This window comes from Lepidochelys kempii, chromosome 3, assembly GCF_965140265.1.
Source record: "Lepidochelys kempii isolate rLepKem1 chromosome 3, rLepKem1.hap2, whole genome shotgun sequence".
Taxonomy (NCBI): Eukaryota; Metazoa; Chordata; order Testudines; family Cheloniidae; genus Lepidochelys; species Lepidochelys kempii.
This window is the reverse complement of record NC_133258.1, coordinates 120,001,876-120,027,847: the sequence shown is the minus strand read 5'-3', so window position 1 is coordinate 120,027,847 and position 25,972 is coordinate 120,001,876. Positions and strand designations below refer to the sequence as shown.

The following is a 25,972-nucleotide window of genomic DNA, read 5'->3' as shown; positions in this document are numbered from 1 at the left end:
TGAGTCTAGAGAGGACCAAGTTGAGGTCCCAAGCAGGAACTGGTTGGCAAACATGCGGGTACAGCCTGTCGAGCCCCTTTAGGAAGCGGCTGACCATGGGGTTACAAAAAAACCAAGTGGCCTTGTACACCCAGGTGGAATACCAAGATGGCAGCAAAGTGCACTCTTATAGAAGGTAACGAGAGACCCTCCTGTTTCAGATATAGAAGGTAGTCCAGAATGTGCAGCACTTAGGCTAGTATCAGTGGTGAGTCGCGCTGTGCCGATGAGATTAAAAATCTCTTCCACTTGGCAAGGTACGTGGCCCTCATCGAGGATTTTCTACTGCCAAGGAGGACCTGTCTAATCTGGTCTGAACAGGAAAGCTCTGACAGATTCAACCATGGAGCTTCCATGCTGTGAGATGGAGCGACTGCAGGAGACTGTTGGAGACATCCGTGATCCTGTGTGAGAAGGTCCGGGAAGAGCAGCAAGGTAATCAGGGCTCCCACTGACATGTCCAGGAGAGATGTGGACCAATGCTGACGAGGCGAGGCCGGTGCTATCAGTATGACCCGAGCACCATCTCTGCGCATCTTGAGCAGGACCTTGTGAACAAGTGGTATTGGCGGGAAGGCATATAAGAAAGCCCCTTCCCTGTGGAGGAGAAACACATCTGCTGTGGAGCCCAGGCTGTGATTCTGGAAGGAGCAGAACTGCTGGCACTTCCTGTTGTGTCATGTGGCAAAGTGATCGATCAAGGGAAATCCCCACCTCTGGAAGACTGAAGTTGCAACGTCTGGGCGAAGGGAGCACTCATGGCTGCGGAACGACCTGCTGAGGCGGTCTGCCAGTTTGTTCTGAATCCCAGCCAAGTATGACACCTGGAGGTCGACTGAATGTTCTACACAGAAGTCCCATAGCATGAGGGCTTCCCGGCACAGGGGAGAGGAGTGTGCGTCCCCGTTTGTTGACATAGAACATTGCAGCCGTATTGTCCATCATGACTGAAACACATTGTCCAGTTAGGTAAGGGCAGAATGTCTGACATGCTAGGCGCACCGCCCTGAGCTCTCTGACATTGATGTGGAGGCACAGATCTGCTTGCAACCAGAGGCCTTGGTTCCTGCGGTCCCCCAGATGAGCTCCTCAACCCAAATCCAATGTCCGTCACCAACGACAGGAATGGCTGTGGGGCAGCAAAGGGGACCCCTGAGCACACCTGCTGGGCATTGGTCCACTACCATAGTGAATCGAGGACAGGGGGAGGCAAGGTCACCATCTTGTCCAAGCCGTCCCGGGCAGGTCGATAGACTGATGCTAGCCACGACTGTAGTGGCCAAAGCCTGAGTCTGGCGTGTCGTATCATGTACATAAGGCTGCCATGTGCCTGAGAAGCCCCAGGCACTTTCTTGCAGCAGTGGTGGGAACCTGCATGACTCCCTGGATCATGTCATTGAGGGCTTGAAACCTCACCTGTGGGAGGAATGCCCTGGCTTGGGTCAAGTCCAGTACTGCCACTGTGAATTCTATCCTCTGGATGGGGGACAGAGTCAATTTTGCTTCATTTAGGAGCAGACCCAGGTTGTCGAAGGTGGCTTCGATAAACGTGACCTGAGTTTCCACTTGTGTCCTGGAGTGGCCTTTGATCAGTCAGTCATCGAGGTACGGAAATACCTGTACCTGATGTCTCCGCAGAAAAGTGGTGAAGACAGCCATGCATTTGGTGAATACTCAAGCTGCTGCTGACAGGCCGAACGGAAAGACAGTAAATTGGTAGTGGGAACCATTGGCCACAAACCTGAGGAACTTCGTGTGGTTCTAAGTGATCGCGATGTGAAAATACACGTCCTTCAAGTCGAGGGCGGCATACCAGTCTGCTGGATCTAGTGAAGGGATGATGGAAGCCAGGGAGACCATGCTGAACCTGAGTTTCTTCACGAACTTATTGAGCTCGCGTAGGTCCAGGATAGGCCTGAGGCCACCTTTGGCTTTTGGTATTAGGAAATACCGGGAATAGAAGCCCTCGCCCCTGTGCTCCAGAGGAACCTCCTCCACCACCCCTAGTGATAGGAGTGACTGCACCTCCTGAATGAGAAGTTGCTCGTGAGAAGGGTCCCTGAAGAGGGACGGGGAAGGAGGGTGGAAGGGCGGGAGGGCACAGAATTGGATGGAGTATCCCCTCTCTACTGTGCAAATCACCCAGCTGTCCGAGGTGATAGGGGACCATGAACGGTAGAAAGGGGATAGTCACGAGGAAAAGGTAAGGCGGGTTAGATACAGTTCGTGATCTGGTGCGCCATCCTCGACTGCACCTTCAAAAGGCTGGTTTAGGGCCAGAGGGCTGTTTGGGCTGGCCAGAGCCCTGAGTTGAGGAAGGGTGTTGCCTCCTCCTGCCACTCCTGCTCCTCCTCCGAGAACCGTCCTGGCAGCTCTGCTGCTAGAACCTTTGAGGGGGTTCTAGCAGAGCGGGCGGAAGTGTCTCCACTGCGTGGTGGGGGCATGCAGGCCCAAGGATTTGAGGGTGGCTCGGGAGTCTTTCAGGCTGTTCAGCCGCTTGCCTGTCTTTTCCGAAAACAGTGTTCCTCCCTCAAATGGGAGGTCCTGAATGGTTTGCTGGACCTCGTAGGGTAACCCTGAGATTTGGAGCCAAGCTTTGCGCCTCATAGCTACCCCCATCACCATCACTCTAGTGGCGGCATCTGCAGCGTCTAATGTAGCCTGCAGGGAAGCCCGGGAGATTAGCTTCCCTTCCTCCACCAAGGCTGTGAACCCTGCTCGGGAATCCGAAGGGACGAGTTCCATGAACTTTGCCATTGCTGCACAGGTGTTGTACAAGTACCTGCCCACAATGGCCTGTTGGTTAGCGATACAGAGCTGCAAACCACTGTCGAGTAGACCTTTCTCCCCACAAGATCTAGGTGTTTAGCATCCCTGTTCCTTGGGGAGGGTCTTTGGAAGCCCTGTCTCTCACACTGGTTAGCTGCATCAACCACCAGCGAATCAGGAGGTGAGAGTATAAATGCTCGAACCCTCTGGAGGGGATGAAATACCGCTGCTTGTTGCGATTGGCAATAGGTGCAAGGATGCCGGCGTCTGCCACTAGGTCTTAGTGGTGCCCACAATGGTCTTTGTAAGTGGCAAGGGTATACGTGAAGGTCCTGAGGGCGCTAGGATGTCCACCATGGGATCAGCCTCCTTTACCACCTCCTCAGCCCTGATGCCCAGACCCTGGGCAGCCCTACGTAGCAACATATGGCTATGGCTGTCCCCACCAATGCTTCGTGCAGTGATGACGGGGAGGAAGCATGTGCCAGGAGTGGAAGCTCCCTACCATCTGCCCCTGAGGGGTCACATGACTCTTGAGGCAGTGTTGGAGGTAGTGGTGCCATCGACGATGCCAGGGCTGTGGATGTTGAAGCAGGTGTCAGCGCAGTCATCAGCCCTGCAGGAGGGAACTACATCGGCATGCTCACAAGAGCCACTGGAAGCAGGGGCCCTGGTGCCAACATCAGTCCTGGGCCGCCGGTGCCTGCATCAAGGTCAAGCGTGGGAGATGGGTGTGTTGATGCCATGAAGGGCGGTGCTGAGGTCGGAGCCAAGCACAGTGCTGGAGTCAACAATGGAGCTGGAGGCAGAGGTGTCAGGACCGTAGACACCGAGGGCAGATGCGTAGCAGAAGGTGGCATGAAGGTGGCAGAGTCCACGGAAGATGTCCCAGAGCATAGACCCTGGGTTCCTCCCTGGCCCTGGTGAAAAGCCCAGGGGGTCCAGAAGGGCCACTGAGGCGGGTTCTGCCACTGCGGAGGCCATGCCTGGGGCTCTCTCATGTCTCTGCCGGACCTCGACCTGCGACTTCTGCTCCACCCAGAGCAATAGGAGATGGACTCTGACTTTGAGGTCTCAGACACTGAAGACCATGTGTCTTGAATGTCGAGAGCTCAGGGAGCGGGTAGGCTCTCTGTCCAAGCAGGTAGGTGCCGAGGAACATGGCGAGGGGGATTGTCTTGACACCATACCTGGCTTCCCCTTTGAATGCACTGGAGGACGCGAATCCACTGGTGCTGAGGGTTCCTCCCTGGCAGGCGAGAATGGTGCCGTAAGATGGAGGAGGTCCTGAGCAGCCTGGTACGCTTCCAGCGACGATGGGAGCTGCAGCTGCTGTGTAGGCGCCAGTAATCGAGGTGGGGCCGGACTCAACTGCCGCACTTGGGCAGGAGTTGACATGGCCCCGGCAGGGGATCCTGAAGAGTGGCCCACCTGGGGTCACATGTCTCGTAACTTGGCTGGAGGAGAACAGTCACCCGGCTTCTTCTTGAGGCACTGGTGAGTGGGAACGGTGCCTACTATCAGATGGGCCACATGAGGAGCTGTGTCAGTGCTGAGTGTCTCGGGAAAAGACTGTTACCTACCTTTTCGTAACTGTTGTTCTTCGAGATGTGTTGTTCACATCCATTCCAATTAGGTGTGTGCATGCTGCGTACATGGACGTCGGAAAGTTTTTCCCTTAACATCTCCCATCAGGAGGGCAGGGGAGCCCCCTAGAGTAGTGCCCTCATGGTGGTATATATATTACCCTGCCTGCCCGACCCCCCCTTTGGTTCCTTCTTGCTGTTGACTCCAACAGAGGGGAAGGGGAGGTGGGTATTGTAATGGACATGAACAACACATCTCAAAGAACAACAGTTATGAAAAGGTAGGTGTCATAAATATACAGGGAAGAGTAACCATCTTTCTGTACACAGTGCTATAAAATCCCTCCTGGCAGGAGGGAAAACCCTTTCACCTGTAAAGGGTTAAGAAGCTAAGGTAACCTCGCTGGCACCTGACCCAAAATGACCAATGAGGAGACAAGATACTTTCAAATCTGAAGGTGGGGGGGAACAAAAGGTCTATCTGTCTGTGTGATGCTTTTGCTGGGAACAGATCAGGAATGCAGCCTTATAACTCCTGTTAAGTTAGTAAGTAATGCAGCTAAAAATGCGTTAGATTTCCTTTTGTTTAATGGCTGGTAAAATAAGCTGTGCTGGATGGAATGTATATTCCTGTTTTTGTGTCTTTTTGTAACTTAAGGTTTTGCCTCGAGGGATTCTCTATGTTTTCAATCTGACTACCCTGTAAGGTATTTACCATCCTGATTTTACAGAGGTGATTCTTTTACCTTTTCTTTAATTAAAATTCTTCTTTTAAGAACCTAATTGATTTTTTCATTGTTCTTGAGTTCCAAGGGCTTGGGTCTGTGTTCACCTGTACCAATTGGTGAGGATTATTATCAAGCCTTTCCCAGGAAAGGGGTGTAGGGCTTGGGGGGATATTTTGGGGGAAGACATCTCCAAGTGATCTCTTTCCCTGTTCTTTGTTTAAAACGCTTGGTGGTGGCAGCATACTGTTCAAGGACAAGGCAAAGTTTGTACCCTGGGGAAGTTTTTAACCTAAGCTGGTAAGAATAAGCTTAGGGGGTCTTTCATGCAGGTCCCCACATCTGTACCCTAGAGTTCAGACTGGGGAAGGAACCTTGACAGTAGGTAACCGTCTTTTCTTCTTTGAGTGATTGTTCACGTCCATTCCAATTAGGTGACTTCCAAGCTTACCATAGGAGGAGGGTAGAAGTCATGGAACGATTGATTGGAGAACAGCTCTGCCGACTGCTGCATCATCTCTGGCCTGTTGGTTAACAGCATAGTGGGCTGTAAACGTGTGCACTGAAGACCAGGTGGCTGCTTTACAGATCTCATGGATAGGGACCTGAGCCAGAAAGACTGTCGAAGATGCCTGTGCTCTGGTTGAATGGGCCGTAATTGCTGGGGCTGGAACCTTGGCCAATTCATAGCATGTGCAAATGCAGTCTGCGATCCAGGATGATATGCATTGCGCAGAGAAGGAAGACCCTTCATTCTGTCAGCTATGGTGACAAACAATTAAGTCGACTTGCGGAAAGGTTTCGTTCGCTCTATATAGAACGCCAAGGCTCTCCGGACATCCAGGGTGTGTAGGCTGCAGTGTCCCAGGCTCATGTGGGGTTTTGGAAAGAACACCGGTAAGCAAATGTCCTCACCCATGTGGAATTGGGAGACCACCTTGGGGAGAAATTTAGGGTGTGGTCTAAGCTGCATCTTGTCCTTATGAAACACTGTGTAAGGCAGTTCAGAGGTGAGGGCTCTCAGCTCAGACACCCTCCTTGTCGAAGTAATGGCCACCGGGAATGCCACCTTCCAAGAGAGGTAGAGGAGGGAGCAAGTGGCCAGGGGCTCAAATGGTGGGCTCATGATTTGGAGAGGACCAAGTTTAAGTTCCAGGTTGGGACAGGTGGGCCAGAATTGGGGGAACCCCCTTTCCAGACCTTTGAGGAATCGCCCCACTATGGGATTAGAAAACACCAAGCGCCCAGACTCCCCTGAATGGAAACCTGAAATGGCTGCCAGGTGCACTCTTATGGAGGAAGGGGATAGACCCTGATGCTTAAGGCGCAGGAGGTATTCTAGAATAACTGGGAAGGGAGCCTGGAGTGGTTGAAGGCACTTGGGTTTACACCAACAGGAAAACCTTTTCCATTTTGCCAGTTAGGTAGCCCTAGTGGAAGGTTTCCTACTGCCGAGGAGAATCTGTCTCACCGACTGAGAGCACTGTCTGTCCATGGAATTTAGCCACAGAGTTACCAAGCCATGAGATGCAAAGATTGCAGGTTTGGGTGAAGGAGGCACCCGTGGTCCTGCGTGATCAGGTCTCGGTGGAGGGGCAGGGCAATAGGGGCATTCACAGACAGCTCTATAAGGGTTGTATACCCATGCTGTCTGGGCCAAGATGGGGCAATCATGATTACCATCGCCCTGTCTCTGTGAATTTTAAGGAGGACCCAGTGGACAAGCAGGATAGGAGGGAAGGCATAATTCAGACCCCAGCCCCATGGTGTTAAGAACGCATCAGCGACCAAGCCTGGACTGTGGTTTTGGAATGAGCAGAACTGAGGGCACTGACTGTTGCTCTCGGGGGCGAAGAGGTCTACTTGGGGATAACCCCAATTCTGGAAGACTGACTGTATGATGTCCAACCTGATTGACCACTCGTGCATGTGGTAAGACCTGAGGCAATCCGCAAGCTTGTTCCGCACTCCTGGGAGGTAGGATGCTTCGAGCTGAATGGATCGGGCTATACAGAAGTCCCAGAGAAGGAGAGCCTCGCAACAGAGAGGTGAGGGGCGGGCTCCGCCTTGTTTGTTTATATAGAACATGGCAGTGGTGTTGTCTGTCAGGACTGTCACGCTGTGACCTTGTAAGGTGGCATGAAAGGTTTGGCAGGCCAGATGAACCGCCCTGAGCTTCTTCAGGTTGATATGGAGAGGTATCTCGTCCCTCGACCACAAGCCTTGCGTCCTCAGGTCCCCTAAGTGTGAGCCCCAGCCCAGAACTGATGCATCTGTTACTAACGTCAGAGAAGACTGGGGCTTGGCGAAGGGGTCCCCTGCACAGACCACTAGTTGGTCCAGCCACCAGCACAGGGATTCTAGCACCTGAGCCAGGATCGTCACCATGCGGTCCAGGGGGCCTCTGTACGGACGGTAGGACAGTGTGAGCCACGCTTGTAAGGGTCTGAGTCTCAGTTGGGCATGCCTGACCATGTACGTGCATGCTGCCATATGTCCTATCAGCTGTAGGCAACACCTGAATGTGGTAGTGGGATACCAAAGCATTGAATTTACAATCTGCTCTATGGCCTGGAATCTGGGCTCTGGAAGGCTTGCTTTTGCCTGTATTGAGTCCAGGACTGCCCCTATAAACTCTAACCTTTGGGTGGGTATGAGAGAAGATTTGGGCACATTGAGGAGGAGCCCCAGCCTGTGAAACATGTCCATAGCCATCGTCATGTGGGACTGAACCTCTTTCTTGGAACGACCTGTGAGAAGCCAGTTGTCGAGGTACAGGAACACTCGAACCTGCCTTTTCTGCAGGAAGGCTGTCACCACCAACATGGATTTCGTGAACACTCAGGGGGCTGTGGAGAGGCCGAATGGGAGAACCATGAACTGGTAGTGATGTTGGTTTATGGCAAACCGGAGGAAGCGTCGGTGTGTCAGATGAATAGCGATATGAAAATATGTGTCCTTCATGTCGAGAGCAGAGTACCAATCCCCCAGATCCAAAGATGGAATAATAGTGCTCAGGGAGACCATGTGGAACTGGAGCTTGACCAAAAATTTGTTGAGTCCGCGAAGGTCTAAAATGGGTCAAAGACCCCCCCTTTGCCTTGGGAATTAGAAAGTAACAGGAGTAAAACCCCTTTCCCCTTAGCTCCTGCGGAATCTCCTCCACCACACCTATCTCGAGGAGCGAACGAACCTCCTGCATAAGGAGTTGCTCGTGAGAGGGGTCCCTGGAAGATGGGTGGGAGGGAGAGGAGGAGGAAAACTGGAGAGTGTATCCCACCTGTACTGTGCGTAGGATCCATAGGTCCGATGTTATATGGGACCACGCATGGTAGAAGTGGGTTAATCAGTTTAAAAATCCTGGGGATGGATCCAGGAACTGGGTTGGTACACTGTCCTCAGGCGCGCCCTCAAAACCCTTGCTTGTTTCCAGGTTGGGGCTTATTCTGGCCCTGGTTAGGTGTGCTGTTCTGTCTGCGCCTGAAGGCCCATATTGAGGGCAATTCTGCGGAGCAGCTCCTGGTGAGCCCTGTGGTCTATTGGTGGTGGTCCTGACACTGACATACCCACCACCTCGTCTGGGGAAGAGGTTGTCCTCATCTAGACCCTCCTCTGTGTCCCCACAGACCTGGGTCACTTCAGGGCCCTACGGGGCTGGCACCTCTTGAGGTGTCGCAGAGCTTGGCGCCATCTCAGATATTGGGTCTGGGGGCACCGGTTGCTCTTGTGAGTCTGGGGGTGGCCGGGAGAGAGTGGCATCCCTTGTCCTTGATGGGTGCCTGTGTGGCGACTTGGAATGGCTACTATAGCTAGAGCGACCAGAGTCGGCCTCGGATCCCAAGGATGCTGACTGAGTGGACCACAGCAGTGCCGAACATGCAGTGGTCGCAGGGTGCCAGGGAGTGGTGCCTGGCTGACCAGGACAACGAACGGTACCGGGAGTTCCGGGACTGGGATCGGTGTTGGGGACTGATGTGCAGTCGCCGCGGGTGGCACTGGCTGGTTCGCCTCCAGTGCTGTAACCTCACGCTGGGTTGTGGGCACCGGGGAATAATGGGATGCCGAACTCGACCATGAGTGGTGCCGAGATGGTGACCTGAACGGCGCACCATTGCTGGCTTCCCTCTGGATAGCACCCTTCTAGGTGGTGCCGGAGGGGGCTTGGCACTGACAACTCAATGAGGTCTTTTGCTGCCTCAAAAGTGTTGGGTGTGGAGGGATGTTCAAGGACCTCCTCCAACCCCTTGTCAGCACTAAATTCGCTGGGTACCGGACTCAACGGGGCCTGTGGCGCCAGAGTCGACGGTGCAGCTTCTTGGCTTGGGCCCGCAATGTGTCTTTGCGTGCTGGGAGCATCTCTGAGCAGCTTAGCAGCTCTCTGGGGAGAGCGCCCTCTTTCTCCGTGCTTGTGCCGCTTAGTCGGTGCCGGAGAAGTCGACCAGTGCCGAAGTTTGTTGTCCCGTCTCGGTGCCAGGTCACACACGGATGCCGGGGCACTTGGCACCGAGGATGCCAGTGCCGGTTGGTTGGAGGCTGGAGGTTGTAACGCAGCCTCCATGAGCAACTGCTTAAGGCGAAAGTCTCTTTCTTTCTTAAAAAGAAAAGGAGGACTTGTGGCACCTTAGAGACTAACAAATTTATTTGAGCATAAGCTTTCGTGAGCTACAGCTCACTTCATCGGATGCATTCAGTGGAAAATACAGTGGGGAAATGTATATACACAGAGAACATGAAACAATGGGTGTTATCATACATACTGTAAGGAGAGTGATCACTGAAGATGAGCGAATACCAGCAGGAGAGCGGGGGAGGGAGAGAAGAAAACCTTTTGTAGTGATAATCAAGGTGGGCCATTTCCAGCATTTCTTTCTTGGTGCACAGCTTAAAGGCCTTGCAGATCTTGCAGCGCTCTGCTTGATGAGACTCTCCCAGACGCCGGAGACAGGAATTGTGGGGGTCGCTGTTGGGCATAGACTTGTGGCACGTGGCGCAAGCTTTAAAACCCTGGGCTTCCGGCATTCACCGCAGCCCAAGGCTGGTGCTGGAAGTAGCTTCCAGACACCTGAGACAATGGATTTCTAACTACTGATAACTAACTGATAACTACATATGAAAGGCTAAGGGATCACTCACAAGCGAGAGACAGAGAGAGAGAGAGAGAGAGAGAGAGAACGTTCCAACAGTGCCACGGACGGTAAGAAGGAACTGAAGGGGGGTCGGGCCAGCAGGGTAATATATACACCACCATGAGGGCGCTACTCTGAGGGGCTCCCCTGCCATCCTGACAGGAACTGCTAAGGGAAAAATTTCCGACGTCCGTGCTCGCGGCGCATGCACCCCTAATTGGAATGGACGTGAACAATCACTTGAAGAAGAAGAATCCTTTCTCGGTGCCGAGCTCGCCGATGGCACCAGGGCGTTCCACATCGAGGATGACACAGTAGGGGTCGGGTCTCCCAAGCCTGGGTCAGAGTGGGGGCGTAGAGCTGCCTCCATCAGGATCTCCTTGAGCACTGTTCCCTTTCCTTAAGAGTTCTCAGACGGAACTTGCAGCACATCTTACAACGATCTTTCTGATGGATCTCCCCAGGCACCGTAGACACGACAAATGTGGGTCACTCTTTGGCATGCGCTTGGTGCAGGCCACACAGTTTTTAAAACCTGGGGAACGTGGCATATCACGGCTCCAGGAAGCAGAGTGGGGGAAAAGGCGGTGGGCAACAAACTCTATACTAAGACACTAATAACACTAACGAACTAACTATATACAACCAGATAAAGAATGAACTTGCTGAGCAAGAGCTACGGGAAGTTCCAGCCACTGTCACTGGCGGTAAGAAGGAACTGAAGGGGTAGCAGGTCGGCAGGGCTATATATTAGGCACCACGAGGGTGCGACTCCAGGGGCGCCCAGGACGACCCAATGGATGCTGCTAGGGGGAAAATCTTCAAGCCAACGAGCAAGTGTGCGTGCACACACTTGATTGGAATGGACATCAACAAGCACTTGAAGAAGAATAACAGAAAATCACTTTTCTGTATTTGTGAGAGATTGTTTAGATTTACATCTTTACTACTCTCACCAACCACCTCTGGGGAGAGAGAGAGAGAGAGAGAGAAATGAGTGCATATAACAACTTTTGGAACTCCACTGACCGCAAGAAGGTGAATCAACCAACATTATTAAATTGGGAAATGTGTTCTATCTAGAAGGGGATTCAGTGAAGTTGATAAATAACTGCTGTCTGATTTTTAGCAAGGAAGTGTATCATTACTCATCTTCTCACTTTGTTTTGATGCCAGCTTTCAGTGAATACCTGTTGTTTCAAAGACTGCTTGATTACTTAATGTATAACATCCTTCTTCTCTTATATTGCTAATGTTTCCACAGATAAACAGAGCTCCCTGAGGGGGTATTTTAAGGACCAGTGTCTATTGGCTTCACCTGCGTATTATCCCCTCTTACATCTGAAGTCATAAAATGGGGATACTCTGGTCCAGGTTGTGTCATTTAGACACAGGTCCCAGATAGGGAAAGTGGGAAGCGACACCACCCCCAGGGGAGCTCAAGAAGGGACTGTGTCTCATAAAACACAATCCTTTCCCCAGAATGCAGGGGTAGAGCACACACTGTAGCAGCCCTTTGGGCGATGCAGCATGTTCCTCATTCACTTGACCTGCTTTGGGTTCCAGTGCTGTGGATGAGGATGGATCTGCCACCACCACACACCCATTGGCTACTTTGTGTCCCCAGTGGCATAGGAGGGCCCTACACAAGGGGGATGGCATAACTGGGCTCCAAACGGGTTTTGGTTTAGGTTCCCATAGATTAGTATGTGCTGAACACTGTCTCATGGTAGGTTTGTAAATTTCCCCTTTTTATTGTCTATTCTATCCTGTCCTCTTTGTAAGCTTTGAACCTACATCACTGAAATCAATAGGAACTTTGCCATTAACTTAAAAGGCTGCAAGACATCTCTTTGCAGTCCACATACCCTAGTGCATCTATATTTATTTCACAGACCATTGTATTTCTTATTCATCTTAAGGTGCACACTTATTTGGTGCTCACAATTTCAGTTACATTGTTCAAATTGATATGGTTATCATATTTCATTTTATCCAGCCAAAGTACTTTGCCCTTTAAAGGCCTTCTTCTGGCTTATGCTTGAGGCAAACAGGCAGGCATTCTGCTGTCTTACACCCACTGTAGAGACACATACCACAAGATCTAGTCTTTATTTCAGACCTATCTCCTACTAAATGGGCTAAAAATGAAACAAAGCAGTGTGTCAAGATTTTGTATTGTATATTAGTTAGATGAAGACTATACACCGCAAAGCAGTTTGTTGCCTGCTCCAGTAATTACCGTCAGCTGGGAATTTCTTGGCACGTTCCTCAAAGAACCATTCCCCAGTCTTCACTTTAATGTCTCTGAAAAACAAACAAACAGATATTTGAACCTTTTTCACAGTTTCCAAGATGAATTTTCAGGACCATATACATGTGCACTTAAGGCAAAAATCTAATTAACAGTCAAAGACTACAGAGTGATCCTTCTTAATTGTACAGTATAACTAATGGGAGATCACTACAATCTGACCCTGAGTTCAGCTTTGTGATCAGCTTTGTGCTCCCTGTAAGAACTCTTCTGCCCTGACATATTATCTAGTGTTTAGAGCAACACACTGGAAGTCAAGAGTCCTTGATTCTATTCCTAGCTCTGCACCTGACTTGCTCTGTGACCTCAGATAAGGCCCTTAGGGCTAGTTTGCTGTTTACTGCCATAGCCTAGCTTGAGGGAATGTAAAGGTACTGTAGTGTGTGCTCCTAGGTGTAAGACAGAATGGCTATATAAGAGCAGCACATGCTGCAGTGCCATAACCCTAGAAGGTGCAACACACTCCCTCCTCATTGATGTGGACAGTGTGGTGGTGCCATGGCCTAACCCTAACCTTACCCTGCTCCTCTTTCAAGAAGCTAGTGCCACTGGTAGCAACTGTCATGCACATTACTTGCATGCATCAGGATCATGAGATCAAATGGGTGATATTTTAATGAGTATGAAATGCACATAAGGACAGATCCTTGAGAAAAATTCAAAAGCCTGTAACTAAACAAAACCAAAAAACTATATATAATTCTGACTGAAATTCACAAAGGCCAGGAAATGCAGCGGTTGAGTTGCCATGCTGGTTCTCAATTCATTCCCTTTTAAAATATGGTACAATGTTTAGGACGCTGTGTGCTTTTGTTTCAGCTTGGTTTTAGGTTCCATTTTTAGGCACCTAAATAAGTGTCTTTGTATTCAGAGGAGCTGAACACCTGCAACTTTAACTTACTCCATTGGAAATGGAGTATGTTCAGCTCCTCTTAAAATCAGGCCATTTATTTAGGTGTCTAACCATAGATTATGGTGCTTAATTTAAGACAATGGAATCAGAAAATTTGGCAGTAGAGGTTCTGGTATAACTGTTCTGGACACTGCTTTAAATCCATATAATGTGCTATGATTAGGCTTGAAGGATTAGATTTGTATCGGTAAATGCAGGTAAACATCTATTTCACCATACACACACAAACTGAAGAAGAAATATTTCCATCAGTAATAATAAAAATGTATAGATAGACAAAGTAAGAAACGTACTGCTTGAGAATTTATTAAAGTTTGACTTGAGGATATTTACTTTGTATATTTTGACATGTGATGTAGACAGTTTGTGTTTTGATGGTTATAAAGCTTCAATTTTTTGAATCTCAACGTCTACTATGATAAAATAATTATTGTCTGCCCCCCTTGTGTGAACTCCCCCCATAATTTCCCACAGCTGTGAAAATTTAAATCTATAAATGAAGAAAAAGATGCTTAAAACCCATAATTTTGTGCAACTGTGAAAATTTAATCAGATAAAATAAAAAAATGCTGTGGATCGGATACAAAGTGCCATCAAATGCATAAAACAATCAAAGAAAAACAGACAAAAATAAATATATTTTCTCCAATCTCATTCTATTATTTGTAACTTTAGCAGGTGAAAATATTCAGACAGAAATGTTATTTTTAAGTTTTCTTAGATTCATACATTTTAAGGCCAGAAGGCCTTATGACCATCTAGTCCATGGGTGGGGAACCTTTTTTCTACCAGGGACCACTGACCCACGGAAAAAAATCAGTCATGGGCCACACACAGCCCAGCGGGTGGGGGGGTTCGGGGCCTCCCCTAGGCTCCAGGGTAGGGACAAGGGGAGAAATGAGGGGTTCAGTGTGCAGGAGGGGGCTCTGGGCTGGGGGCTGAGGTGTGGGAGGGAGTGAGGGCTCTGGTGTGGGGCTTGGGATGAGGGGTTTGGGGTGCAGAAGGGGGCTCCAGGCTGGGGCCAAGGGGTTTGGAGTGCAGGAGCATGCTCAGGGTTGGGGCAGGAGGTAGGGAGGAAGTATGAGGTGCGGGGTCTGGGAAGGAGTTAGGGTGTGGGAGGGGGTTCCAACTTGGGGCAGGAGGCTCAGGGTGCAGGCTCCGGCCGGGCGACACTTACCTCAGGCGGCTCCTGGTCAGTGGCACAGCGTGGCTAAGGCAGGCTCCCTGCCTGCTGGGGCTCCGTGCTGCTCCCAGAAGCGGCCGCCATGTCCAGCCCCTAGGCAGAGGGGTGAGGGGGCTCTGCATGGTGCATGCTGCCCAGGCCCACAAGTGCTGCCCCCACAGCTCCCATTGGCCGTGATTCCCAGCCAATGGGAACTGCGGAGCCGGCGCTGGGGATGGGGGCAACGCATAGAGCTTCCCTGATCACACCTGCTCCTAGATGCCGCAGGGACATGCTGGGAGCAGCACAGAGCCAACCAGACTTCTGGCAACCTGGCGAGCAGGTGCTTGCGGCTCAAGCCCTGTGAGGGGGTGGAAGAGAGGGCACCAAGGCTCGGGGCTTCCGGCCTGCAGCACAGAGACTTGCCGTGGGCCAGATGAAATGAAGCAGCGGGCCGGATCTGGCCACAGGTTCCCCACCCCTGATTTAATCTGACCTACACGCCACAGGCCAGTGATCTTCACCCAGTAATTCCTGCCTCAAGCCTATATCTTGTGGTTGGACTGGAGCATATTTGCTAGAAAGACATCCAATCTTGACTTAAAGACTTCAAGTGATGATGAATCCATCACAACACTAGGTAACTTGATCCAATGGTTAATTACACTCACTGTTCTAAATGTGCACCTTATTTCTAGCTTATATTTATCTAGCTTCAGCTTCCAACCACTGGGCATTGTTATGCCTTTGTCACATTTAAGAGCCCTATGCTACCAGAACTACTCCCCATGTGGCTATATATAAACCATGGATTAGATAAATAGAGTTAACTTCTTAAGTTTCCACTGTAAGGCAAGTTTTCCAGACCTCATATCATTCTTGTAGTTCTTTTCTGAACTCTTTCCAATTGTTCAACACCCTTTTGGAGTGTGGAGACCAGACCCGGACAGACTATTCTAGTAGCAGTCTCACCAGTGCTGTACGTAAGAACAGCCATACTGGTTCAGACCAAAGGTCCAACTAGCCCATTATCCAACAGTGGCCAATGCCAGGTGCTCCAGAGGGAATGAACACAACAGGTAATCATCAAGTGATCCATTCCCTGTCGCCCATTCCCAGTTTCTGCCAAACGTATGTATACATAAATTATATCAACTTCCTGTTTGATTTTCCCCTGGTTATACATCCAAGAATTGCATTAGCCAGTTTAGCCACAGTAACACACAGGGAGCTCATATTCAGTTAGTTATTCATCATGACCCCTGAGGTCCTTTTCAGTGTCACTGCTTCCAAAACAGAGTCCCCAATCCTGTAACTGACCTATATACGTTGTCTGTTGTTCAAATGACCTCATCTCACCAAGTGATCTAGACTGCTCTGTATAATTGACCTATCTTTATCATTATTTACCATTTTACTTATTTTCATGTCACCTGCACACTTTGCCAGCAAAGATTTAATATTTTCTCCTCGATCATTGATAAACATACAAAATAGCATTACACCAAGAACAGATCCCTGTGGGAGCCCACTAGAAACACCTGCTTTGGATGATGACTCCCCATTTACAATTATTTTTTGAAGTTTATCAATTAGCCAGTTTTTAATCCATTTAATATGTGATATATTGATTTTGTATAGTGCTAATTTTTTAATCAGAATGTTATGCGGAACTAAATCAAACACCTGACAGATGTCTAAATCCATACTATGTCAATACAGTTACCTTTATCATCCATACCTGTAATCTCAAAATCAAAAAAATATATCAAATTTCTTGAACAAGAGATATATTTTCCATAAAATCATGCTTTTATGGGGGGAATGGACAGGGGTAAGGGGGATGCTACCCTGAAAAGTTTGGGGACCACTGATTTAGAAAGACAAACAACATTATAAATAACTTTATCCTTGTTCACCACTTCCATCTTACCACAGGATGTACATATTTAAATGTTACTTTACATCTTGCATTCATTCAATCCAGATTTATTTAGTTTGAATACATTACATGACTAACAATATGATCAGCCCCAAAATCCCTGATCTGAACATCCCCAAACTTTCTGAGGTTAAGATGCCAATTGGAACATTGCAGCTTGGCCTTCTTTCTACTCACGATATAGCAAACCAAATGCCGACCTCAGTTAAACATTTATTTTCTTTGGACAGGTGGGATGTGAGCACTTAAGAGTTGAATTTGGCTGACGGTGTTCATCTAGCAAATGGGGACATGTATGTAGCCCTGTGATAAATCATATCCAAGGCTATAATGGGACTGCTTTAGAGATATTTGCCCTCAGCCATGCACAGAGAAAGGGCATATGAGAAGTTAAAAGATACTTCTATTCACATTTATAAACTTATCAGAGCAAGACCATGAACAGAGGATGATGGCTGATTTCTGTTCACTTATGCGTGACTCATAGTAATACCTACAATCATCTAGATATAGCACACAGGAAATACATTTCCATTTTGTTTTTGAAATGTCAAAAACGGTGTTTTATGGTAGCCTTTTTGTCATTGCTTATGCTCAGTTTGGTCTATGAAGTTTGTCTCCACAGATAATCTAATATCTAAAACTAGTATTTAAAGAGCAGGGTAGGGGAGGAAGAACGTCAGTGATGTTGCTGATACCAATGTTTTGTGGGGGAAAAAACATTTTAACAGCAACTGAGAGCTAGATAATAGCATCAGGATTAAAAAAAAACAAGATGAAGATAATGAAATTATACTGCCTATCAAATGTACACCAGTATGTTTTGTAATTGATCATTTATAAGCAGTCACTCTACTTGCCATCACAAAGACACACAGAGACTCTGCTGGCCTAGATTCTGCAAGAAGTCATTTAGACGCTGATTTTCGGAAGTCAACGTGCTTTTCTTGACTTCAACAGAAGGTATGAGTGCTCAGTACTGTATCTCTGAAAATCAGACTCTAAATTTCTACATCTTTCCTCTTCCCATAAAATATAGGGCACTGAGTAGAACTACTCCATTACAGAGGGTCCACACATAGCCCTATCCATCTCTTAAGCTTTATAGTCCTGAACCAAAGCCCATTAAAGTCAATGGAAAAACTCCCAATGATTCCAATGGGCTTTGGATCAGGCCCTAAGTGATAAGCTCAAATGAGGCTTAAGCGCAGACAGGGCCTTGTGCTGTCCTTCTCCTCAAAGGTAAATTTCACTCACTGAGGATGCATAATTTTTCAACGTCTGCAATAGACAGAAAAATAGATTTCCTTGGGCGTGTTTATGTGTATGTGTCTTGCTGCATGCATTACTAAATATCAGGATAAGTAATGATATGAGATACGATATGATGTGATCTTAATTGGCTGAAATGACACTTTTATTATAAACCTCTATTTTTAGTTGCTTTGGGATAAAAAGAGTTTTTCCATGTTACACTTAGCCTCTGAACAATAGTCTTAAAAAACAAATGAGAAAAAAATGTGGTCCATTTGTCTTTAACTTATGGTTTCCTGCACACAAAAATAGTTATGAATCCATCCCCTTTTCGCTAAAAAGAAAAGCACTTTGGAGGTGGAGATAATGGTTCTGGAGCTCATATAATTCAAAAGCTGCTTTTCCCTCCTTCCCCCCGAAAAAAACAAACTCATAATTATTTAGCCCCAAATGTCGAGCAAACTACTGTGCCTGTTTTGTGATAAATGCATTTCAAATACATTGTTTAAAAATCACAATTTACATGAAAAGACATTCATTGTGCATTCTTAAAGTCTGCACTGTCACCCAAGATACACAAACTGACTTTAAAAAGAACAGGAGTACTTGTGGCACCTTAGAGACTAACATATTTATTAGAGCATAAGTTTTCGTGGACTACAGCCCACTTCATTGGATGCATAGAATGGAACATACAGTAAAAAGATATAATTAATTACGATGAGCTATTATCAGCAGGAGAAAAAAACTTTTGTAGTAATAATCAAGATGGCCCATTTAGACAGTTGACAAGAAGGTGTGAGGATACTTAACATGGGGAAATAGATTCAATATGTGTAATGATCCAGCCACTCCCAGCCTCTATTCAAACCCAAGTTAATGGCATATTAATTAATATGCAAACTAAATACAATTAACTTGGGTTTGAATAGAGACTGGGAGTGGCTGGGTCATTACACATATTGAATCTATTTCCCCATGTTAAGTATCCTCACACCTTCTTGTCAACTGTCTAAATGGGCCATCTTGATTATTACTACAAAAGTTTTTTTTCTCCTGCTGATAATAGCTCATCTTAATTAATTAGCCTCTTACTCCACCTTTTCATGTTCTCTGTATGTGTGTATATATATATATATATATATATATTCTTACTATAGGTTCCATTCTATGCATCCGATGAAGTGGGCTGTAGCCCAAGAAAGCTTATGCTCAAATAAATTTGTTAGTCTCTAAGGTGCCACAAGTACTCCTGTTCTTTTTGCGGATACAGACTAACACGGCTGCTACTCTGAAAACTGACTTTAAACTGGCAACCATCCACAGATCGTCAATCCTGTTCAAAAAGCTAGTACAAGACCTATGTACCACTTGAGTTCTTATTTCAACCTAAATTTGAGGTGTAAAGAGGGATTTACGTGGTGCATAGCCCTTATACTGACCTCCTTCACAGTGATGAATTTCATTTAAAATACTTGTCCTATGCACAGGGATGAATTTCACCTTCAGAACTGCTCGTTTGATTTCAAAACTCTGTTTTTGCCTATAAAGTACCACAACATTTCTCATCAAAGTCAGAAATGTATCAGAATATCCCTGATTTGGACTATTGAGCTTAGACAGGATGTTCTGAATAAGAGTATATTCAGTGGAGGTATTTAATATAGTAGTACAGAGAAGGTAAATCAAAAACTCTTGTTTACACTTTCTGGTAATACAAGAACGAAGTAATATGCAATGAAATCAAAAGGTAACAAACTTAAATTAGATAAGCATAGGGCTGTCTCTGACTATATGCGCTTGTCATCAGAATGTTGTTATTAATATTTGTTATACATTTTTAATCTACATGTACTATAGTTTCATATTATTTATTATATTAATTATTAAGTATTATTATTATTGTTGTTATTATTATTATTAAACACAATGGGGATACCTCTACTCTTGTGATAAGGGCCTTGGGAAAAATAATGACAAGGAAGTAGTCAAGAACTCAGCCAAACATCTCATCCAAAAGATGGCACCTCCTGTGGCACAAGATCCCCAGCACCCTGCAGGAATGCACTGGTTCAGTACTGACTCATAGGGAAGATAGCCATCTGTGGGAATCACAGTATCAGTTACTGCAGCTATCTGGGTTTTCTTCAGGTAATTTCTATGGAAGAACTGACTATACCAAATCCTGCCCTACCTTATGAGATCTAACACTATCACAGCCCCAGGAAATACTGATGCATGTTTGAGTCTCTGTGACCTGTCCATTTTGCTAAACAGAAGGGGTGAAATCCTGGCTCCACTGAAGTCAATGACAAAATTCCCACTGACTTCAACGGGGTGAGGTTTTCACCCCAGGCTTTCAACTCTTGTCAATGCTACCTTAATTATAACAATTTAGGCATTTTATTTGCTTCTCTAACTATTACAACACCACAAACAACAGAGATGGCTCAGCAAAACTAGTCAAATTTCTCACCCATGAGCATAACAGATGGTGCATTTCCACAAATAGGGATTCAGGCAGACACGGCACTCAGAGCACACTCGATGACTGCATCCATTGCACACTGCACCTCTATTCATCACTAGTCCCAAGGATTTCTGACAGCGAGCGCAGGATCTTTCTTGGTACTCATGGCTTACACTTTTTGCCCCCTTCCAACGAAGTTGCTGCAGCTGAATTTTCAATTTCCTGTCCACACCAAGCAAATAAAAATATGTACAATCACAAACTGATAATGTTTGTGTCCAATAGTGATAATAATTATGGGTCAAATCTTCAGATTGTGGCCTCTATTTTTACGTTGCCTGAAATCACTTTCATACAGTATTTTTTTGCATTATCAATTGCACATGAAACCCCACTTCTGCACATAAATGGAGTTCTAATCTAGTACAAATGGTGCTCTGCACATGCAAATTATGCACACGTAACAGGGAGCCAAAAAGTATGTATGCAAGTGATCATGTGTTCAAAGCTGTGCACATGCAAAAGAAGTGGGGTTTGGTTCCCTTTGCAAATTTGACTCATGAATGAGAATTGCAAAAACATCTTCATTAAATACATGAATCAGCTAAGGTGAATTTAATTGAATTATGTGTAGACTTAAAATTACAAAAACTAAAACCAAAACCATTTTAAAACAAAAAATTGAAAATTGTTGCTTTTACTTACCTGACATAACCGTAGTTCAGTGTTTCTCTGACAAGGATCAGTAACATTAAGAATCCTGTTCCCTGCACTATTTGGTTACATCATAACCCTTCTGCAGGAGAATATTCTGACTATACAAAGTTGAACTGAGTAAATACCAAAGAAGTTACTGTATTTGCTCAAATTTAAAAATGAATTTGTTTCAGCTTTGCTTACAACCTATTAGCATTTGTTTTCCACAGACATTTAAGTTTTAATCATACAAATACTTGCAGAAAGCAAACTGTAGGGCCTACACTCAAATGTGAAAACATAGAGAATTTTAAAGTTGCATGTGTAAATATTAGCAACCCAAATGGTATGTTTTATATGGGGTGGGTTATTGCTTGAGAAAGTAGGTTGCAAGGTTCCAAAAAAACAATAACACCTTGTCAGAGCCCTAGTACACAGGAAACAAAATAAGCTAGACAAAGATTTAACCTCACCCTTTACAAATCAAATATCCGTGTGAAGGTACTGAGAGAGAATTAAATTTAAACTCTTCATTCAGCCAATAAAACCCTCTGGTGATGACAGAAAATTGCACACTAGTACATGCAATGCACTTGGCATAAAATTTATATGGGATGGGACACTGCTTCACTCAGCATGGGGAACAGGTTCCCAAAACCCCTTGTGAGAATCCTGGAACAGATGAAATGACGTAAATCAGTCAAAGACCTGATCTCATTCTTTGTAACTGGGACAATCCACGTGCACCTGTGAATGTGATGAGGGAGAATTAACTATAAACTCTCCACTGAGGGAGTAACCCTTGTGGTAGCCTGATCTTTTCTAGGAATGCTAGAAGCTAAATTCATTGAGTAGTTTATTCAATGCACAGTATTTATTCAGCTCTAATGGATAGTGAGCCATGACACACTGGATACCTCTTAGTTTTCCCAACTGGAAAAAAGATACTAGTTAACAGCAGATAGGAGATGAAATAAGATTAGAGAAGAAAGCAAAGAGAAATGGTGGCATAGTACAAAAAAGGCAAAATACCTTATCCTTTCCTCATCCACTTTTCTCACCATCTGGTCACGGTACAGGACCTGTAAAACTGTCTCTCGTTCCAATTCCTTAAGGAAGTTCAGATTCAGTTCACAGGTCATTTTCCCCACACTTCACTTCCTTTAGAGACTCCTGCACTACACAGTTCTACTATATCCAAGCTGACAGATATGACTGTTATCTGGAGTATAATATGGCATGCAGGAGGTCTATGAGTTCTTTTATGTGCCTGTGCTCTTATTTCATTGGTGATACATTTCTACTGTGTCATACTCTTGAAGAAAAGAAAAAAGAGTGTTCATCTCCATGCAAATCATAATTTCCAGAGTGTCTCTGCCCCCTGATGAATACGGTCATTTAGCAGGGTCACAACAGTCTGCTGCCTTTCATATGAAAGTTCTTTTTTTTGCTGAGAGTGGCTCCAAAACTGACAATAGCCCAAAGTAAGATTTTATTTGTAATCACCAGGCTGAGGGAGCCTTCACACAGAAAAAGGACATGAAGGAGAGGAAAACAGCTTGTCTTACTTGCCCTCTTGCTTTAGAAATTTCATGGTAGGAAGTAACTAGAATAAAAATAGTATCTTGTTCAGGACCTAGAGAAAAACAAAGATAAAGTGTTATTTTTCCTCATTTCTTCTTCTTCAACATCTCTCTGCTAGCATCTGGGCATTACTCAGTGAAAAACAAACTCTACCGTACACAAACTATACCTTTCACACACTGATTCAGACATGCTGGAGTAACCTGGAGATACTGAACAAGACAGACCATTCTTCAGTCAGCATTACCATCATTCCCACATGTTTCATTAATGCTTAGCTTTCTGCATTAATAGCTTAGAAAAGACTAATTTTGGTGTTGTGCTGATAATGCAAAAAAATCAATCAATTAATAAAAGTAGCTGCCAAGAAAATTCAGAGGCTGCTCTGGGGGCCTCATGATACATTGGTTATGATATGTGGTCCTTAACTGACTAGTAGCTGTACATCTCATCTTATGGAAGTGACAAAGCATTAAAAACTTGTAATAAAAGGAGAAAGAGCAACACCCCTTAGAGTTGTTTCTATCAATTATTTATATGTTTTAATAGCTAATGGACCTGTCATCTGAATCATAACTAGCTTCTTTCTGTAGAGGCTAGATAAAAGGTTTTGCACACAGCAGAGCTGCTATCTTTGTTAAACATACACAAACACAAAAGGTCAAGAGGATACAGTTTTATTTCTTGCATTGTGCACAAATAGCTCCTCATCCCAAACTGATGAGTTACTTATGTGCAAACATACAAGAAGCAGGAAAATACAGAAAGAGAAATAGATGAATGTGACACAGAGACCCTTTTTTCTCATCTCAGACCTGACAAACTCACTACACCAAAGATGTCTTTTACATGTCTTATTCATTAAAAAGTAGTATGTAAGGTATCTAGAGAAAGCTCCTAATTTGTCAAGAGTCATAATCTCATTGCAATATGTATGTACAAGTAATATTTATGGAATAATGTATTTATATGGAAAATAGGCTTTATGGACTTTGAGTAAAAATTAGTCACCAGGGTAATGTGTCTCCATGATGACCTATTCAAGCAAGAGAGAGCTGTCACCCCTCCTTAGTCAGCCATCGAGGTAATGCAAGGTTCTATTGTCTACCCTTGCCACACCCCAGAACAATCAACAGAAAACTATCGAAGACAATTGCAAATTATTGAAACCACTTGGAGGTGAAAAGGAACATTATAGGAGGCCGGAAATGACTCTGGGTATGAATAAAGACAAAAGACTGCTTCACTTTAAGAGAAGCAATGTCTATACTATAGCCTATGTCAGCAAAATTTATGTTGCTTGGGGGGGGGAGTGGTGGAATCCACCCCCCGCCCCCGAGCGACATAAGTTACACAGACATAAGCACTCATGTGCACAACGCTATGTCGGGGGGAGAGCTTCTGCCACCGACATAGCTTCGGCTGCTCTCGGAGGTGGTTTTTTTATGTTGACAGGAGAGCTCTCTCCTGTTGACATAAAGCGTCATCACCAGATGCGCCACTGCAGTGCTGTACATATAGAGATAACCAGAGTGTACAGGAAAGCACTCTGTATCCATTCACTGAGGAAAACCCCTGGCAGAGAAGGGTGCTTTCATGAGCATTTGAATGCTGGCTCTTCCGAAACTAGCCAGCTCTGCAACTGACTAAACTTGGGGAGGTGAAATCTTCTTTATTAGCTAAGAAAAGTAACTATTAATAAGTGAAGACCCAGGTTCACATTTTATGATTTTGTTTCATATTGTAACCACTTTTTCTACCACTCTCACATTTCTACTTAAATCCCTATTGCTACTTTAATAAATCTTCTTTGGTTTTATAAGCACCCTCAAGTGCTCTGTGATTTACAGGAGCAGTGGTTTAAGGTACAACTGGTAAATTAGGGTATACTGCATCTTTGGGTACAGAGGATTGGAAATTGCTGAGAGTAATCAGTGTCAGGGGCTGGATATTGCAGGGGAACACTTCAAAGGGACTTGGGTACCCCTATTGCTAACCTGCTAAACTAGGGCTGGCATAGTCCAGAGGAGAATGCTTGAGTGGTTGAAGGCCTGGCACGGTCAGGAAGCTAACACCCAGCAACCACAAACAAGACTTCCTCTTGCTGGAAGAGGGGGGCAACAAGATGATTCACAGTTCTGGGTACCTCAAGAACCGTGACAACAAAGTTTAAATAAAAACACGCAAGAATTGCTTTGTATCTATGGGACATATTCTGTGGTACTTACTTGTACAAAACTCTCACTGAAATCAAAAGGCATTTGCTTGATGAAACTGCAGAAACTGGCTCTATATGTATAGCTTTCAAAAAACTGAACACAAGAAAAAGTGTGTTATTTTTTAATAATAATGCATATTACTGTTGCATCTGCAGAAGGGAAACAGTTATTGAATCATATTCAGAATATTTGCATATCTTACAAAATCATACTGTTTCTATTAGGTTATAAAGTCTATATTTGGGTTGGTTTGACCTATTCAGGAGAGTTTAAAAGCAGATCAGTTTTGACCCACCTCTATTATTAAAAGGCAATAAAATAAAAATTAGTTTTGAAATCAAGTCTTGAGTGTTTAATCTAAGTATTATAACAGTCTTGGGGTTCATTAAACAACAAACCAAATGAATGAGCAAGGAACAAAACTTTAATAAAACAAACTGGAGAGCATCTCTGGTGATCTACACACAGCCATGTGGTGTTCCCAACCACTGCCTCAAGGGCACATCTCCAAATTCCTATGTTCATAATACTGTCCCTTATGAGGGAGCGTCTCTAAATTATAATCTTCTACAAACATATCTCTATATCTTCCCTGTTAAAGAAAAACAAATTAACTCATATATAACAGCTAACAACTATCTAAAAACACATGCATTAAATTCTAAACCCATCTACTATATTTCCATAAACCCAGTTTGTCAACTACCTAGAGAGGACAGATTACTAGCACATCACTCTCCAGTGAGTCTTTACCACTCACTTTTCCCAAGTAACCTTACTCCAGGCAGGTTAGCAAGTCTCTATGAGTCTTCCAGGAAGTTTAATTTCACACTCTGATCTTCTGAGGATCAGCCTTTCATTAGAGTCTGAGTTGTTCACTTGTTCTTTGACAGTTGCTCCTTTGTGCATCAATGACAAAGGATCAGTCACATGGGAAATGCCAGAGTCCACATCAGCTGTCAATGTTGTGGAACCTTCTGGGATTAATCATACATCCCTTCAATTATGTCAAAATGTGTCCACCTGGTCTGTCTCGACTACATAAAACCTTGGATGCAGCTGTTCTTTAATGGCACCCCTTTGGCCCCAAGTATCAGAGGTGTGATTCCTCAGGCACACTCTATCACCTGGGTTAAGAGATGGGAGATCACAGGCCCTTTTGTCAAAATAATA

General features: G+C 45.5%; 1 protein-coding gene across 6 annotated transcripts in view; it reads right to left on the bottom strand.

The window, feature by feature from the left end:
• The window catches only part of SYTL3 (synaptotagmin like 3), a 66,710-nt gene that overhangs the window by 31,327 nt on the left and 9,411 nt on the right, over window positions 1-25,972 (bottom strand). For 3 of the 6 annotated variants that reach the window (XR_012158103.1, XM_073337808.1, XM_073337811.1), the window contains exons 2-5: window positions 24,809-24,892; window positions 22,029-22,632; window positions 20,307-20,522; window positions 12,488-12,552 (exon numbers count right to left, since the gene is read on the bottom strand). Coding sequence is in view for 5 of the 6 variants with exons in the window: in XM_073337808.1 (XP_073193909.1) it covers window positions 12,488-12,552; window positions 20,307-20,522; window positions 22,029-22,138 (391 nt within the window). In the remaining variant the exon portion in view is untranslated. The remainder of the gene's footprint in view (window positions 1-12,487; window positions 12,553-20,306; window positions 20,523-22,028; window positions 22,633-24,808; window positions 24,893-25,972) is intronic. The other 3 variants (XM_073337810.1, XM_073337812.1, XM_073337809.1) reach the window with 3 other exon arrangements.